Here is a 15,971-nt window from a genome sequence, read left to right on the forward strand (position 1 = left end):
TGGAAAAGGAAAAATACAGACTTTATTCACATGTGAAAGGATTATGTATAAACAAGTGAAAATCCAGAGTGGCTAGTAACTCTAAAAAACTACAAGCTGCAGTGGCTGGTGATCAAAAAAGTTCATCGTAATCCCTGACTATTTTAATCTATTTATGCATTTTAATCCTCACCAAACACACTGATACATTGATTAACGTTGTTCTATTATAAAAGTTCCCATCAGAGAGTACAGTCTAGACCTGCCCTCTTTGTAAAGTGTCATGAGATAAGTTCGGTTATGAATTGCCGCTATACAAACGATGACTGATTGATACAACAGTGCCAAGGTACAGACAGAAATAAAACAGGCCAGCTCATTCAGAAACTATTCAGACCCCCTTCAGTTTTTCAGTTTTGTTATGTTGCAGCCTGATGCTACAGTCGTTTGAATTCATTTTTATTCTAATTAATCTACACTCACTCTCCATCTAAAAGCCAAGTTCACATGGAGTCTTCTGCAAACTCCAGTCAGGTTTTCCCCAGAGCTGTGCCTGTCAACAATCCTGTCTCTGAGCTCTGCGGGCAGTTCCTTTGACTTCATGCCTTGGTTTTTGCTCTGATATGCATGTCGGCTATGATGGCTTCTATAGAGGGATGTCTGCCTTTCTGAATCATGTCAAATCAGTTTAATTTTGCACAGGTGGACTCCAATCAAGGTGTAGAAACATCTCAGCAATGATCCAGAGAAATGGGAGTACTGAGTTTAGATTCATGAGAATAAAAATGTTTTTTTGATTGTAGCATCAGGATGCAACATAGCAAAACTGTAAAAAGGGAAGGGGTCCAAATAATTCCTGAATGAGCTGTGATTGATCGCAGTTAAAGGGGGAAAAAACATGCATCAGCTGTTAATAAACATCAGTTTCTTAAGTTTATGACAACAGCAGTGTTCACTTTGTCCAAAGAGGCTGGTAAAGCTATGATTAATTTTCTCTTTTATCTGGTGCATATGTGCTCTTTCAGTATGAGATGCCTTTGGAGAATATGCAGGGCACAACAACAAAAACTATAAAGAATCCTCAGTATTTCTGAGAGTGTTTCTCTTATTTTAAGGGTCTAAAGGTATTCACAAAAGCATTATGTGCTGTGAAATGTTGACTTCAGTGAAATGTAAAGCGCCACTCATTGATTTTCTGTCTCCCTCCTCCAGCTGAGCTGTTTGAGAAGCCCGAGGTGAGCGACATCAAGTTCCTGTTCTTAGTCGGAGGATTTGCTGAGTCTCCTCTTCTACAGCAAGCCATCCAGAACATGCTGCAGGGACGCAGCCGCATCATCATCCCCCACGATGTCGGCCTCACCATCTTAAAAGGCGCCGTGCTCTTCGGCCTGGACCCCAGCGTCATCAAAGTGCGCCGCTCCCCCCTCACATACGGCGTGGGCGTTCTCAATCGCTTCGTGGAGGGGAAGCACCCGCCAGAGAAGCTGCTGGTGAAGGACGGCACGCGCTGGTGCACCGACGTCTTCGACACCTTCATCGCCACCGACCAGTCCGTGGCTCTGGGCGAGAGCGTAAAGAGGAGCTACACACCAGCCAAGCCGTCGCAGCAGGTCATCGTCATCCATGTTTACTGCTCCGAGAAGGAGAGCGTGGGCTTCATCAGCGAGAGCAGCGTCAAGAAGTGTGGGACACTTCGCTTGGACGTGAGTGGAACAAAAAGCTCGGCACCACGCCGTGAGATCCAGACGCTCATGCAGTTTGGCGATACAGAGATTCGGGCCATGGCAGTGGATGTGTCGACTGGACGCACCGTCAAAGCTAGCATTGACTTCCTGAGCCATTAAAGAGGGAAAAGAAGTGTTAATGATGAGAAAGTGTTGGAGAAACAGAAACCTACATACACAAATACACACAGGCATATACACACAATGAGCTGGGGATATTTACTGGAAAATCCTGAAATATAAAGAATCTCAAGGCTCAGTCCTTATCAGAGCGCCGCTGTGAAACCGTGTGAATCAAAGCGTTAAATTTCACCATAAAGCCAGGATGACATATGAAGGGAATATACTGTAGATCTGTACACGTAGATGCTGCATGGGCCGCTTCTCCTCAATGGAGCAGGACGTCTAATCAGGGGCCATATTGGAGGGGGGTAGCTGCAGCTCAAAATGAATGTAGGGCTTTTAACAGTGGGCGCCTATCCATGATTTAAGTGTAAATAACTCACTGATATATAAATCAATTTTCCCGCTATTTGTTTTGTCACTTATGTCAGACATTTTTATGTTTAAGGATACTTGAATGAAAAAAACATGCAGGTTTTAATACTGAGATGCACTATATTATCTAAGATTACTGTGATTCTATGTTAGACAGTAAGGCCATTATTAATGCTGCTGCAAAGACAATTTTTAATGCATGGAAGCTTATTACATTCAGTTGAGAAAATACACACTTTTTCATGCTTTTTTCTTGACTAGCTGGCTGCATCTGAAGGTTGTTTGCAGATGACTTTACATCACAGCGAAGGACTACAGATGGGGGGCAGGTAGTGATTTCTGCATAGAGAAGCACTATCAAAATGCTAAACTTGTTTATGGTTGTGATAACCCATCAAATTGGGGAAATGCAGTCTTTTGAGTCCCAAATTTGACTTTAAAGCTCACAAAAAACGGTGGCAAGAATAAATTAAAAGCTGACGTCTAAATTCTGAGGGCGTGGAGTAACACACCAAGTTTTCAAGTCAGTCCAGTTTGTCACAGCAAACCCTGATCTTTCTTGGATTTCTGATGGTTGTGAAGGGAATTCCATCTCTTTTTAGAGATCTAGATCATTTTGCTCAGATCAGTAATAAGAGCTTGTCTTTGGCTCCCAAACAGCTCTTCATATGGTACCAATGTGGCTTATTAAATGTGGATTAAATAACAAAATAGTAGAAAGGAAACTTGCCCCTTAAACGGGAGCCAGCTCCTGGCACTGATTTGAAAGAGGTGGCTCGTAAAACCATAGAACGGCACATCATTACTTGCTTCCTTACCTTATAAGATTTTCTATCTTAATAGTGATTTACTAAATAGTACATCATTATGTCCTTTAAAATTATGTTTATGGGAACATGAGGGAGAAAAGCTGTTGTCAAGGGCACCATTTTTGACTTTGTCTTTTTTTTTGGCAACTTTTAGAAATTAGGGTGGATCTGGCAAGGGGCAGTCCCTTTTTCCAAATTGCCAACTGTGGTCTACTGTTTGGCAAAAATTGAGGGGAATAGCCCCTAACATCCCCAGCTTCACCAACATTCCATCCTCTGCTTTCAATGATGCCATCCTTCAAAGTTTAAAAACATTCAGTCCTTGCCTTTACATTCAGGGCAGTCTAGGCCCTGAGTTGTCATTTCAGTCTAACCAGTACACCACAAAGTTGATCAGCTAAATGGTGCAGCACAATTCCTTTAAAAGCATGTTTTTGAGGGAGAAAAGCTGTTAAAGAGGGTTGGCTAGCCTCTTGGCTCAGTCCTTGTCTCCCTCTAGGGTCTTGTATGTGTAGTAGGAGGTCTGCAGGAGTCAGTAGTGATATCAGTCACCTCCATGCCAGGTAAACGAGGTTGACACCTAGAAATGTTCTGATGATAACCTGCAGGCCCACCTAGTGCTTTAATGGACTAACTCTCTTTCATTATCATTGAATTTTACCCACTTTTCTTCACTTCCTGCCTCCTATCAGACTTTCACATGTCATCTAGAGTCACATGACTGCAAACAGCCTTCGCCCCCCTCCAAAATAGTGCTCATATAGACGTATATCAGACGCCTAAAGCGGCATCCATGTGTACCTCCTGTATCTAAATGAAGGGACGGTAGGCTTCAGAGTGTTTAACGTCTATCACTTTACTCTCTCTCTTCAGTCAGTTACCTGAGGAGCTCCAACCCGCTCACACACTCGTGATAAACACCACACACACACACCCGTGCTGAGGCTAAAGCTTTGCTGAGTCAAGTGACAGAAAAGATCAAGGCTTATCCGCTGTTCATGCTTCATCCTGCAGACCACACTGGTCACTAGAAACTCTTCTTTCAAAAATGGTCACAATATCCTGTCACTGAGCTGTGGTTAAAGGTCAAAACTTTGTCTCCTCCATCCACTACAGTCCTGATCCAGGTTGCACCGGCTCTGTTTAAGTTCGAACGCAGTCTAGATTGAACCGAAGTTCTAACTTACGACGGCGGTGACGCTCTATGAATATATATCTGTCTGAAAAGTGTGATTGGAATTTTTTTTTTTTAGATTTAAAAAATAAACATTGATGACCCATAAATGAAAGTTTAAGGAATGATGATAACTCTAGCAGAGGGAGGTCCATTGATTTTTTTGCAGGCTTTCACAGCTAGTATATTTGTTGTAAATATCTGCAGCATTTTCTTACCTGTCGTTTCAGGTAATCAGTTTTTGCATTGTAATCTACTGATGATATTTTCAGTGATCTGTCACTTGTTGTTAAAGCACCATTTCTGCAACATTTTGGTTAGAGTGGATGTTACTCCCTACTTGATAAGTACTTGATAGTTCCAACTTTACTCTTTACTCAGACAGAGCTGGTGCAACAGGACACTGAGGGTCTTTCTTCTGGTTTTGCATGATTGAGCTCTTAAAGGGTAAAATGTGAAAAAGTAATGCTGCTAACTGGCCTTGTCAAGTTTTCAGACTGAGCCGAGGCCAAAGCAGTGACTATGTTTGCAGCTTATAGTCCTGTCAACCTCCTTAGATGATGAAAAGACAGTGTATGTCTGTGTACAGTTTATTCACTGTCTATAAATAACAAACATAAGTTTATTTTTGGGACATTTTGGCCTCCAGGGTCATCGTCTCTGATTGTGTTCCCTGCTGTTTGATTGAGGGTAGTTGTGGTTTTATTTGACCTTTATTGCTTTAAAAAGCTGCTTGTAAACAGACTGACTAGAGCTGTGACTCTGATCCAAAGAAAATATCCTGAAAGAGCTGAGAGGAACCTGCTTTTAGCTTTTTATCCCCTCTCCACAAAGGGTCTATCATCTCAGTCATTTTAAACATTGAATGTTAACATAAAGACAGGGACTCACTGTTTATTGGGCTGCACAAAGTCTTTGATTGGTCACATTTTCCCTGTACTGAACTATCTGTCCAACCAGTCATATCAGATAGACCTTTTCACATATCCATGGCATCATGGGGTTTATTTCACGTTTATTGCTAGGGAAAAATTATCACAATTATCATAATTGCTAGTATCCTGCAGCCTATAATGTTTAATCCACACAGCCTTTTTTTGTCTTTAAAGTTGCAGAAAGAAAGCCCTTGCTCTCACTTTTTCTGTTTTATCAGTTTAAGGTAGCACACTAAACTTTAGACTCATGATTTAGCCACGTTGAATCTTTTGGATGACAAAGTGCCGTGCTTTGCCGTCATCTGTCATTTGCTCATTTTGTATTGAGGAGTCTTCTCAACAGAAAAATGCACTCTGTAAGGGTTATTTGCTAAATAGCAAACCTACGTTTGTTTCATAGATGAAAATGTATTTAAAAGTAGCTTTCAGCTTCTGTAAACGCTCCTAAAATGCATTGCATCCAGCTGGTATTGCAAAGCCGGAGGTTATCGCCACTTTTTTAACAGCTTTTCCCCCTCAGTGTGAAATTCATCCATGAAATGTCAAGGATGTTGCACTGATTAGTTAATACACATCATCAATTGTAGATTTTGTCAAAAAAAGAGTCCTCAGTTTAAAAGTAAAGACAAAATAGAGATAGGCAGAACTGAGATACTGGTCACTGCAGGGCTTGGACAGATTCAGCATCCATGCAGGCCACATCTTTGCAGAGCTCAGCCCAGCCCTGTCACTCACTTGTAGTTTTTGAACCATAGAGTGAGTTAAAAACTGAACTCCTTGAGGTATTTTTACATAATATATATTTACTTAGAGTAAACCAAATTTACTGTTTCATGGATGAATTTCACATACTGAAGGAGAAAGGTATTTAAAAGTGGAAGCACATCACAAACACTTTCCAAATGCTGTGCAAGCAGCTTGCATTGCAAAGCCAGAAGTGACAATCAGAAGTAAAATGACAAGGGTGTATCATACTGCGTGACTCAAACTCAGTGTTTGCAAATAATAACCAGTGTAGAGATACTTTCATTTTTAGCCAAGTCAAACTTCACACTCTTGAGGTGATGTTCTTAAGGTATATGTATTTGTACTTATTTCTAAATAGTAGTATGTTGCAGAAAGATAAAGTTGTCTAACCTTATACTAAACACAGAATCAGTCTGAAAACTGATGGTATGTTGTGAGGACCGACCAGCAATGATGTCAAACATGGTATCTCATGTTAAATCAGAATGCTGAATCATGCAAAACCACAGATCAGTCCCTCAGAGATTACCAAACGTTAATCCAGGAATGTGAACTGTGCTGCAGGCTCAGCGGTGGTCACTGCGCTTCATGGTTGCCTTTGTTTGTTTCTGCTTCAGCTCATTCCACGCCGTGGACAGAAGGTCAGAGCAGGTGTGACAAACGATGACGTGTTTATTTCTGTAAATACAGTATTTAAATATTGTACAGATTTTTAGCTTCAGCAGTGTTAGAGCCAAGAGTGTGTATGCTTGGGTGAGTGTGTGCTTTCACATAAACATCTCTCCACATGTTTTCTCTCACCAGCCATCGCATGAGAGGCACGACTGAGTGTTCATTCGGAGTGAGATGTGTCGCCTGTTGCTCTTTTTTGCAATCACAGAAGAAACTTGAATACCTCCGTCCTTAAAAGCATTTCAGTCCTCATTAACAATCATATCAGTGATTTATCAAACTGTAGCAGTATCTGAATGTGTCCAGGCCCATCTTTCATCTCATTTGCAGAGCAGCTTCTATGGACTTTTCTTTACACTTTATTACATTATTGCAATGGGTTCAGAGAGCGTGTTTGTAAAAGGGAGGGAGAATGAATTGACAGATTGGTGCAGCGTTAGCAGTAGTTCAGGCATTGCACTGGACTGTCCTGGTGAAAAGGGCAAGGAAAGGCTTTTGATTTGCTGGTTGATCTGCATTCCAACGCTCACCAATGGTCATGAGCTTTGGGTAGTGACCGAAAGAATGAGATGACGGATACAGGCGGTCCAAATGAGATACACCTTAGGAGGGTGTCAAGGCTCAGCCTAAGAGATTGGGTGAGGAGAACAGCCTTTTTGGAGAAAGCTCAGAGTCAAGGTGCTGCTTTTTCTTCATCTTACCTCTATTAAGACAATGCATTAACAAGAATTAAGGTCTGTTTGGGCATTCAGATACCAAGGGTTAATCCTTAATGCTTTGTGTGGATGCAGGCAATGCATACTTGCAGCGGTTTGATATCTGGTAGCTCAGACTGCATACAGGGTGGTCTGGGATGTCTTCTTCTGGATTGGATGTGTAGACACATTACATACTGGCATTAAAGACTGCCCTGTCAAGTGACATTATCTATGGCATTCCTCTTGTAAACAAAAAGCATAGCATTATTTTTGTCCCTCCAGCATTCCTCAGAGTGATGAAAATTGCAGCTCTTTGTAGAGATCAGGATTATTTGTCTCAGCTCAGTAAAAGTGCTGGGCTTTTGGCTCCTAAATGGCTATTCATTTGATACCATTTTGCATTTCTGATATCTTTAAAACAACAAAAATAAACCATATCTCCAACAGGAGGTGGTTCCCAACACTTGTGAATGTGCCTCTGCAAAAGACACATCATGGCTCCATCATAACTTGTCGTCTTCAATAGACAACAAGATTTATTTACAAAATGGCATATCACTGTCTTTAGAAGCATGGTTATGACAACATGAGGGAGAAAAGCTGTTAAAGAGATACTGCTAGCATCTCAGTTTGTGGCTAGCTGGTCACCATTATTGAATTACATATATACAAACATTTTTCCCCTATGTTGACTGTCCTTTGTTGGCAACCTTTGGAAAGTTGTCAACTTTTGCTTCTTAATTGGCAAAATGGAGGAAAAAACTCCCAACATCCCCAGCTTCGCAAACATTCAGTCTCTCCCCTGATGACGCCATGCTTGCAGGCTTATAAATCATAATGCAAGCCAGTTTAGGCTACCAGTTGTCCTTTCAATCTAGTTAGTATGTTTATGGCAGCGTGAGGGAGAAAAGCTGTTGAAGAGACGCTGCTAGCCTCTTAGCTTGTGGTTACTTGGCCTCCATTTATTCTTACAATCACTAGCTGCACTACACACAGAATGTAGGGCTACCAAGCCACAGAAGAGAGCCTCAGACATGATGTAGGAGCTGTTGTTAGAGTAAGAGGAGGGACAGAGTTCTGATTTCAGGTCAGCCCCTGCAGATGTAATGTAAATGCAGAGCATGGCTGAGGTGAAGTCACATGGTATCTAAATGCCCAAAAGGCATTGTTAGTGCAAAATGTAAACAGGACATATGATCAGGATTCCTCCTGGTCACTTCCTGTAGAGGTCTTCCAGGCACATCAAACTGTGACGTGAAAATATCACAAGGAGAGAGGGTGTTTAGGTTGATTTGCTGAGCTTGGCTTCAGTAACCCTGCCCTGCATGAGTGGAAGAAATCAGATGGATGAATGGACATCAGTACCATAGACACATTAACAGAACATGTTCAATGTATTTAGAGGAACTTCAGCTGTTAATTTAATCAGAACCTATGTACAGTCTGCATTAAAGAAGAGAAATAGTTAGCAATAATGATTTGAATGAAAAAGCCACATTTCTAGTTAATAATGAAGGTCTTAAATAAAGAGTGCCTAGTATGATTTAAATGTGATGTCAATATTCACTCTCATATCAGATCAGAAACATACAGTTCATCCCTCCTAACCGATCTTTAGCTTTAGATAGAAGTGTGACTCCAGACATAATCACTGAGAATCACACAAGCTGTCAGTCCATTGAAGGCATCAATGTGGTCACCAAACACCCTCAGAAAGTTCACACACTGACTTTAAGGGGCATTAATGTGAGATATCTGAACCAGTGTTTAAAACACTTGAAAAAAATTCTTTGCCCTTGGGCCAGCTTATTGATGCAATGGCATTATGATGGCTCTAGTGGGTTGATCCCAGGTCTATCCATGGCATTCAACAGAAATGTTAAATAGGAATGTAAAATATCTGCTTTTATTTGAAGGCCTTCTGAGTTTATCCCCCTTCTAATGTGAGCTCTAAATGTTAGCTGTGGTTTAAAATGCAGAAATGAGAGTATGCTATACTTTTAAGTCACTTAAGTTAGTTACAGCCTCTTCAAACTCTGTCCAAGATCTGTTAGTTGATTTTTCATTGATTCTTGTGGTCTTAATGAAGTGAACTGATTTGTTTTCATGGAGCTTTGAATTATGGGTTATCTGCAGTCCTGGAGGCTTTCAGCTACCATGAAGTTAGATTCATATCTAAGCTTTCCTGGACGATTACAAAAAGCAAGACATCAGTAAAGCATCTTTGCCATAGACTTTATGAAACATCTTTTCATAGGAAGCCTTATAAAAACCCAGTGATGGCAGTTACCAAATCATAAACGTTGTCTTAACTTTTTATCAATGCAGCAGGCAAAGAGGTGCCTCTTTTCTCATCTCAACTGTGTCCCTAATTTAGTGAATATAGGCCAAACTCTTACCTGTAAATTCCACATACTCTGTTTCTGCAGCATATCATGTGCACTGTAGTTTTGCTCAGACAGCACCACTGGGCCCTGTGCAGCTAAGGATGGAAGTTCATATAATAACCTGAAGACTATGAGGTCTTGTGGGAAATGCAAAATCACACAGTAATGACCACACCTACAGTGAGAATGTAAACAACAGTTTACTCTTCTTTGTGCGGTTGATTTGCTGTTCCATTTGATATTATTCTGTGTTTTTGCTTTAACTATGTTTAAGTACATTACTTACTTACTCACTTAGGCTCATAATATCCCTGAGCCTGAGCCTCTAGTTGGTCCCAGGTGTTTTCTGAGGGCCTCGTTTGGTCTTCTCTTTTGGATTCCAGGAAAGAACCTGTCTGATGATCACTCTGTGCATTCTCATTCCTGTTAGGGTCGATCTGCTCTCTACTAAAAATGGACTAGGTGCATATCTCATAGGGAGCAGAGCAGAGTGGTCCTTCCCATACATACTGGAGACAGAAAACAAAGGCTCTGAGCCTACTGTGTTGTATTTTATACAGGCATAAGGTCACCTCAATTCATTCTTCTTAATGAGCGGGAACATGGATCAGTTCCACATTAGTTTGATGGAACATGATGTGGAATTACAAGACTGACTAGTGTATATTCTGGAGTGCATGGTGCAACTGGAACACAGCACAGACAGAGTATGTGGAATTTGAGGGTCAGCCTAAATATCAAATGGATGAGTTTTTTTTTAAAGATTCTTGTACAGCTCTGACTGCTAATGAAGAAGGGATTTAGACAGAATTCATTTATTTTGTCAGTCTGAAACATGTTTATTTCTGCTGTAAAAATGGGCATTTTAACATGGGACCTAATGGAGATTCCTTTGCTTTTAGAGCAAGCCTCAAGTGGTCACTCTTGGAACTGCAATTATTTGCACTTCTGCACTGGCTTTATTTTTTTAACTTTAGAGATTGTCAGCTCAGTCTTCAGGATGGATAAATGATCCAGTGTAAGAAAAATAATATTTTTACCCACTTTTCTTTATCAGATATCAAACATTTCCTTCATGGGAAGCCCCAAAAAACTCAACAGTTAAGTTCTTGGTCTAACGACTACTAATGAGCTGACCAAAGTAGATGCACTGCATTTTTAGTTTCATGCATATTGATGCCTAACACAACATCACTCAAAACATTTCCAATTTTCATTTTTATCTGATTTCATTCAAATTGGAGGATTTTTTCCCAAAATCTTTTTGTCATAAACACCGGTATGATCGAGCGCTTCAATCTGCTTCAGCTCTTTTGCTTGCAAAGTTTGTCTTGCATCCCAAATATTATGGCAGTTATAATGGGATTTTTCTGTTCAATGCATTTAGCAGAGCTGATTATTACTCATATCCTAACATAAATGATGAGGCACATGTTGTTTACAAGTCTCCATGCTAGCCTGTGAGCTAGCCGCGCGGAGCTAGCCTCATGACGACATAAAGGGAAGAAACATATCAGTGAAAAACAGAGGAATCTTGAACCTTCTGTAGTTTGGATCAGGAAAAGGGAATCTGAAAATCTAAATATGAAGATCTTATGAAATATCGCCACTTTTTAAAGCCATTTTTTAATTCTTTATTTAAACTGTGAACTACAGCTCGTCTTGCTTTTCGGTGTCAGTGTACAGAGTCGCACAAGCTGCTGTCTTCGGCACTATCTCTGCAATGCATGTTTCGCATGTGTCACATAGGAATGACTTAACAGCAGGCAGCAAACAACGAGTCGATCGCTTTTACTAATCCACAAACCGAGGTTTACCACTGATGACGGTGGCGTTTGTGTTCTCTGGTATAAACTGTGAGCTCGTCAGCCTCGTTGGAGGCTGGCTGGGCTTTAACACTTGCTGCTTCCTGGGCTGATGTAGTCAAAACAGCTCAGAACTCTCACAGCAGGGCAGCACTTCACCTACTTAACTGATAACTAACCTAGTAACCTTTTACTACGTCTACACGTCTCTGTACTCACAAAGGAAGTGGAAGGGTTGAATAACACCACCTTGTTTCTCGGTTAGATGATTACCTTGTATTTTGTGCTACCTTGAGTATTATGTGATGCACAGGATACTGTTATGTAGCAGCTTTATTCAAAGCTACGATGACATTATATGAAGACATGTTTAGCTGAAATTAACTTTTGTTCTCTGTGCGTGAAGCACACTTTTGGTTGATTGATTGTGTTGAGGTAGCAGTCTAGCCAGCTTGCATCTTGTACAAGTATCTGCTTAACAACAATGTAAACTCTACAATCATTCAGAAAATCTGACAGCTAAAATTATTGAGCTTGTAGTTAGGATAACCTCAGCGCCTCCCAAACGCAACACAGTGTACACTTTGTTCCTTTAGTTCTTTATTGATGATGCATAGATTTGTTTTTATATTTTTATCTTTAGTTATTTTAATGTCTTGTTCTCTTGCAGTTTTCACACAGTAATGGTTGTATTTTGATCAATGCCAGGTAATCACTGTCAGACTGTCACCAATAAAATGTACTGTATGTGTATTTCAAAGAAAACACTCCGTGTGTTGTTGTTTTTTTCTGCTAACACATAAAGTTGTTTTACTTTTATTGCAAAAAAATTCAAGTTTTACCAAGTCAGTCAAAATAAACCACGTACATCCCACATTTTTGCACAAAGGTTTTTAATCTTAAACGATGTTTTTATCTTAACCGACGCGACATGTGAGGACAAATAATACACTGTAACGGCATATTAAAAAGTTTTGTGGTCTACAACGATATCATAATCACAGCACACTCACTAACAGATTCAAGCTGTGTTTACATGACAACGTTCTAGTTCCACGTTAAGACGGCAGCATTTTGAAAACAATCTCCATGTACACAAGACCGCAGGAAATACCAAAAATGCTGTAGTGAAGTGATTTATTGCATAACAAATCTGTCTCTACAGCAAGGACAGTAACGCACATTCAGTATTTTTCATGTGTTTTTTTGTCATCCTCGTCATCATCGCAGCTAAATTTCACTGCACATATAAACACCAAAATGCTTTGTTAGCAGTCTTGTTATAACAAAGATATCTGTTGAGAATATTTAATTTTCCACACAAAAGTTTATCTTCTACTTGCCTTTAATTCTCATGTATTTTCTATGTAAAATTCAAATATTTCCTGTTTTTCTTGGCCTCTTGACATCAAACAAAAATACTCACCAAGTAATGAACTAAGTGATTCCAATGCAAAAAGTGGCTTTGTTTTCATGCTATTATGTGACAAAACTGGTGGATGATGAAATCGCTCTGGCGTGATCGTGGCCCCCTAAGGGTTAAAGTTTCAACATAGAAACCTCAGCCTAAAGACTCTCCTGTTTCCTCCTCCGCTGCACATCAGTGCACAGCTGATGGAGGAGACTGGACTGAAGCATTTGTATGGGCTGAGATTTGTGCCACTAGAAACTGAATTTGAATAGCTTGATTTGAATTTGAATTTAATGTTTTGAAACTGAATTTATTTGCTTTGAAACTAAACTTAATGTATTGAAACTAAATTTATTTGGTTTGAAATTGTATCTCAGTCACTTGAGCATTCAACTCTATTCCTATATATATATAAATTATGTATATATATATAAAGAATTCAATTTCAGTTCACTCAATTCAAATTCAGTTCTACAATAGGCCCTTTTCACGTGACGTCATTCAACATCCATTCTGAGCCGTAGCAGTTTATCCTGATTTATTTTGCTATTCTGTGCTCTATGAATGAGGCTTTTAAATAATGACAGAGCATAACGTGCAAGGAGCGCCGTCAGAGGAGACTGTTCAGTAGTTTCTTGATCACGGAGAGAAAACTTTTATGAAATTAAGTAAAGTGCCCAGATGGTCAGCAAAAATCCCTCTCAGGTATAATCGGTCACTGATGTGAAGCCCTGCAGCCGTCAGACAGCCTGTCTGTCCTGTTTCCTTGTGTACAAAAATCACAAATAGTGATTTTTGAGCATGATGGCACAATATGAGCAGCAGGCTTGTGGGAATTTAACGTTTTACAAATTCAGTCTCAAAGCAAATAAATTCAGTTCCAAAACATTAAATTCAAATTCAAAAAATGCTATTCAAATTCAATATCATGGTTCAAATTCAGTTTCTAGTGGCACAAATCTCAGCCCATGTGGCTGCAACTGCAGAGCGCATCTGTTTTCAGAGCGTGGTTTTGCTCGTCTACATGGAGATGGATGCAAGGGCGTTCTGAAAACTGTCCACTCTGGAGCTGTTTCCAAATTGTTCCATTTTCAGGCACCCAAAACACCATTCTCATGTAGATGGACAGCCAAAACACGAGAAAAGTTAAGCATTTTCTACTGAAAAGGCGTGTAAACAGCAAGTATTGATCAGCAGGCAGGTACTGTCACAGTAAGAACATAGGCGCTAGTCAAACTCATGACGAGGTATGAAGGGACAGAACAAGCTTGTCATAAAAACCCTAAACTGACATGCATCTGCACATAGTATTTTATTTGGTTTCCCATATGAAGGCGCAAATCTTTGTTGCTTTATTGATATTCTAGGAAATTAATATATTAAAACTAGAAAAGCACTCAGAGAGTGCAGACCTCCGCCATTAGCCCTATCTCCAACAGTAAAAATTTATTTTAAAACTTAGTGGAATCGTCCCCATGTGCCACCCCTCCACGACATTTGCCAATTACTTCCTCCCCAGTGGGGTGGAAACATGGTGAGGCAAAGCATTGGCTTTGTTGCGGGTGGACTGTCATGGTGGAAGCATTGCCTGCTGGTCCCCACAGATGCACTGACAGTCTCACCCATGGTCTCACTGGACAACTGGAAGTCATGGCAGAGGGTGAATATTCCTCTATTCCTCCCAGCATTGTGAGTATTCTTGCTACAATTTGCTGTCTTTCTCTCTGTTACGCTCCGACTCGTCTCCTAGACCGGGCATGCGTCTTTCAAACTCTATAAACTCCAAAACTTTGAATAGAAACACACCCACAATGCTGCTGGGATTAAAGTTAGTCATGTCCGCCATCTCCTGGTGTAAAGTGGTAACAGCGCAGACCTCTGCCATTAGCCCTATCTCCCAATAGTACAATATCCTTCAAAAATCCCTGGATCCAGACGGTGATCTGGATCACTCCCAAAATCTAATTAGTTCTTCCTTATGCCATTTCTGATATATCCTGAAAATTGCATGAAAATCCGTCCACAACTTTTTGAGTTATTTTGCTAACAAACGAACCAACTAACGAATGAACAAACCCACCCGATCACATAACCGAGCTGAGGTAATGAGGAAAAACATTTGTGTTTCTCCAGAAAAGCAGTGAAACAAGTTTGCATAATTGTAATAATATTTGTTAAAAACAGATTAAAACAAAAATATATCCATCTGCTAAGACCTTCTGTTTACCACAGACTTTATGCCAGTTTTTTTCCAGACACACCTTTGCAGCCCACCAAAATAATTCCATGACCCACCTTTGGGTCCCGACCCACCAGTTTAGAAACCCTGATCTAAACCGGGCCTGTAGCTCCGCCTCTTTCTGACTCTAATTGATCCAGTCATTCTCTAACCTGGAATAAACATGTCACCTTGAAGCTTTGAGAGATGGATTCGCCTGATGGCAGACTTGAAATCTGGACAAGAACAGACTTTGCAGGGTTACCTGATAGAAGTTAAAAACAGAAATGATCAAACTGTACAATCCAAAAAATAAAAAATAAATAAAGAAGAATGAACACATTCAGCAGGAACCTTTGAAATCTGATTGGTCATTTGACACAATCCCCACGTTTCTGTCTGATGAATAAACTCTTAAATCTGGGCACCTGTACATCATTAAAACTTGGATTACACAACTGATCTCAGAACCAGAAACATAAAGACTCACGCCCACTCACTGACCAGAGTCCTAGTATGTGAGGGATCCTTAGTGAGGCAACACTGCCACCAAGTGGATTCAATCAAGTTTTACTCTTTTTTTAATTTGTTTCAGTCCTACAGAAATTATACTTTACATCGGTGTTGCTCAACCCTCCTCAACTAAAGAGCCAAATTGTTGAAAAATACATTTGCAAGAGCCACAATCTATGTGGTAAAAGGTGGCAAAATGGTCAAAAAGAGGCAAAAATAGGTGAAAGGGGGCAAAATAGGCATAAAATTGCACAAACTGGGTGAAAAGCGGCAAAGATGGGGAGAATACGTGGCAAAGAATGGCAGAAAGTGGCAAAGAAAAATTAGTTACAGGTGGCAGAAACGGTCAAAAAGGGTGGGGAAAACCAGCAAAGAGAAGCAAAATGTAAAAAAGTGGCATT

General features: G+C 40.2%; 1 protein-coding gene across 4 annotated transcripts in view; it reads left to right on the plus strand.

Moving 5' to 3' along the window:
• The window catches only part of hspa12a (heat shock protein 12A), an 87,207-nt gene extending 75,048 nt beyond the window's left edge, over positions 1-12,159 (plus strand). For all 4 annotated transcript variants that reach the window (XM_041790308.1, XM_041790310.1, XM_041790309.1 and 1 more), the window contains one exon: positions 1,192-12,159. In XM_041790308.1, the coding sequence (XP_041646242.1) occupies positions 1,192-1,823 (632 nt within the window). In that variant the 3' untranslated portion in view covers positions 1,824-12,159. The remainder of the gene's footprint in view (positions 1-1,191) is intronic.
• The last annotated feature ends 3,812 nt before the right edge of the window (positions 12,160-15,971 follow it).

Source organism: Cheilinus undulatus, linkage group 6, assembly GCF_018320785.1.
Source record: "Cheilinus undulatus linkage group 6, ASM1832078v1, whole genome shotgun sequence".
NCBI lineage: Eukaryota > Metazoa > Chordata > Actinopteri > Labriformes > Labridae > Cheilinus > Cheilinus undulatus.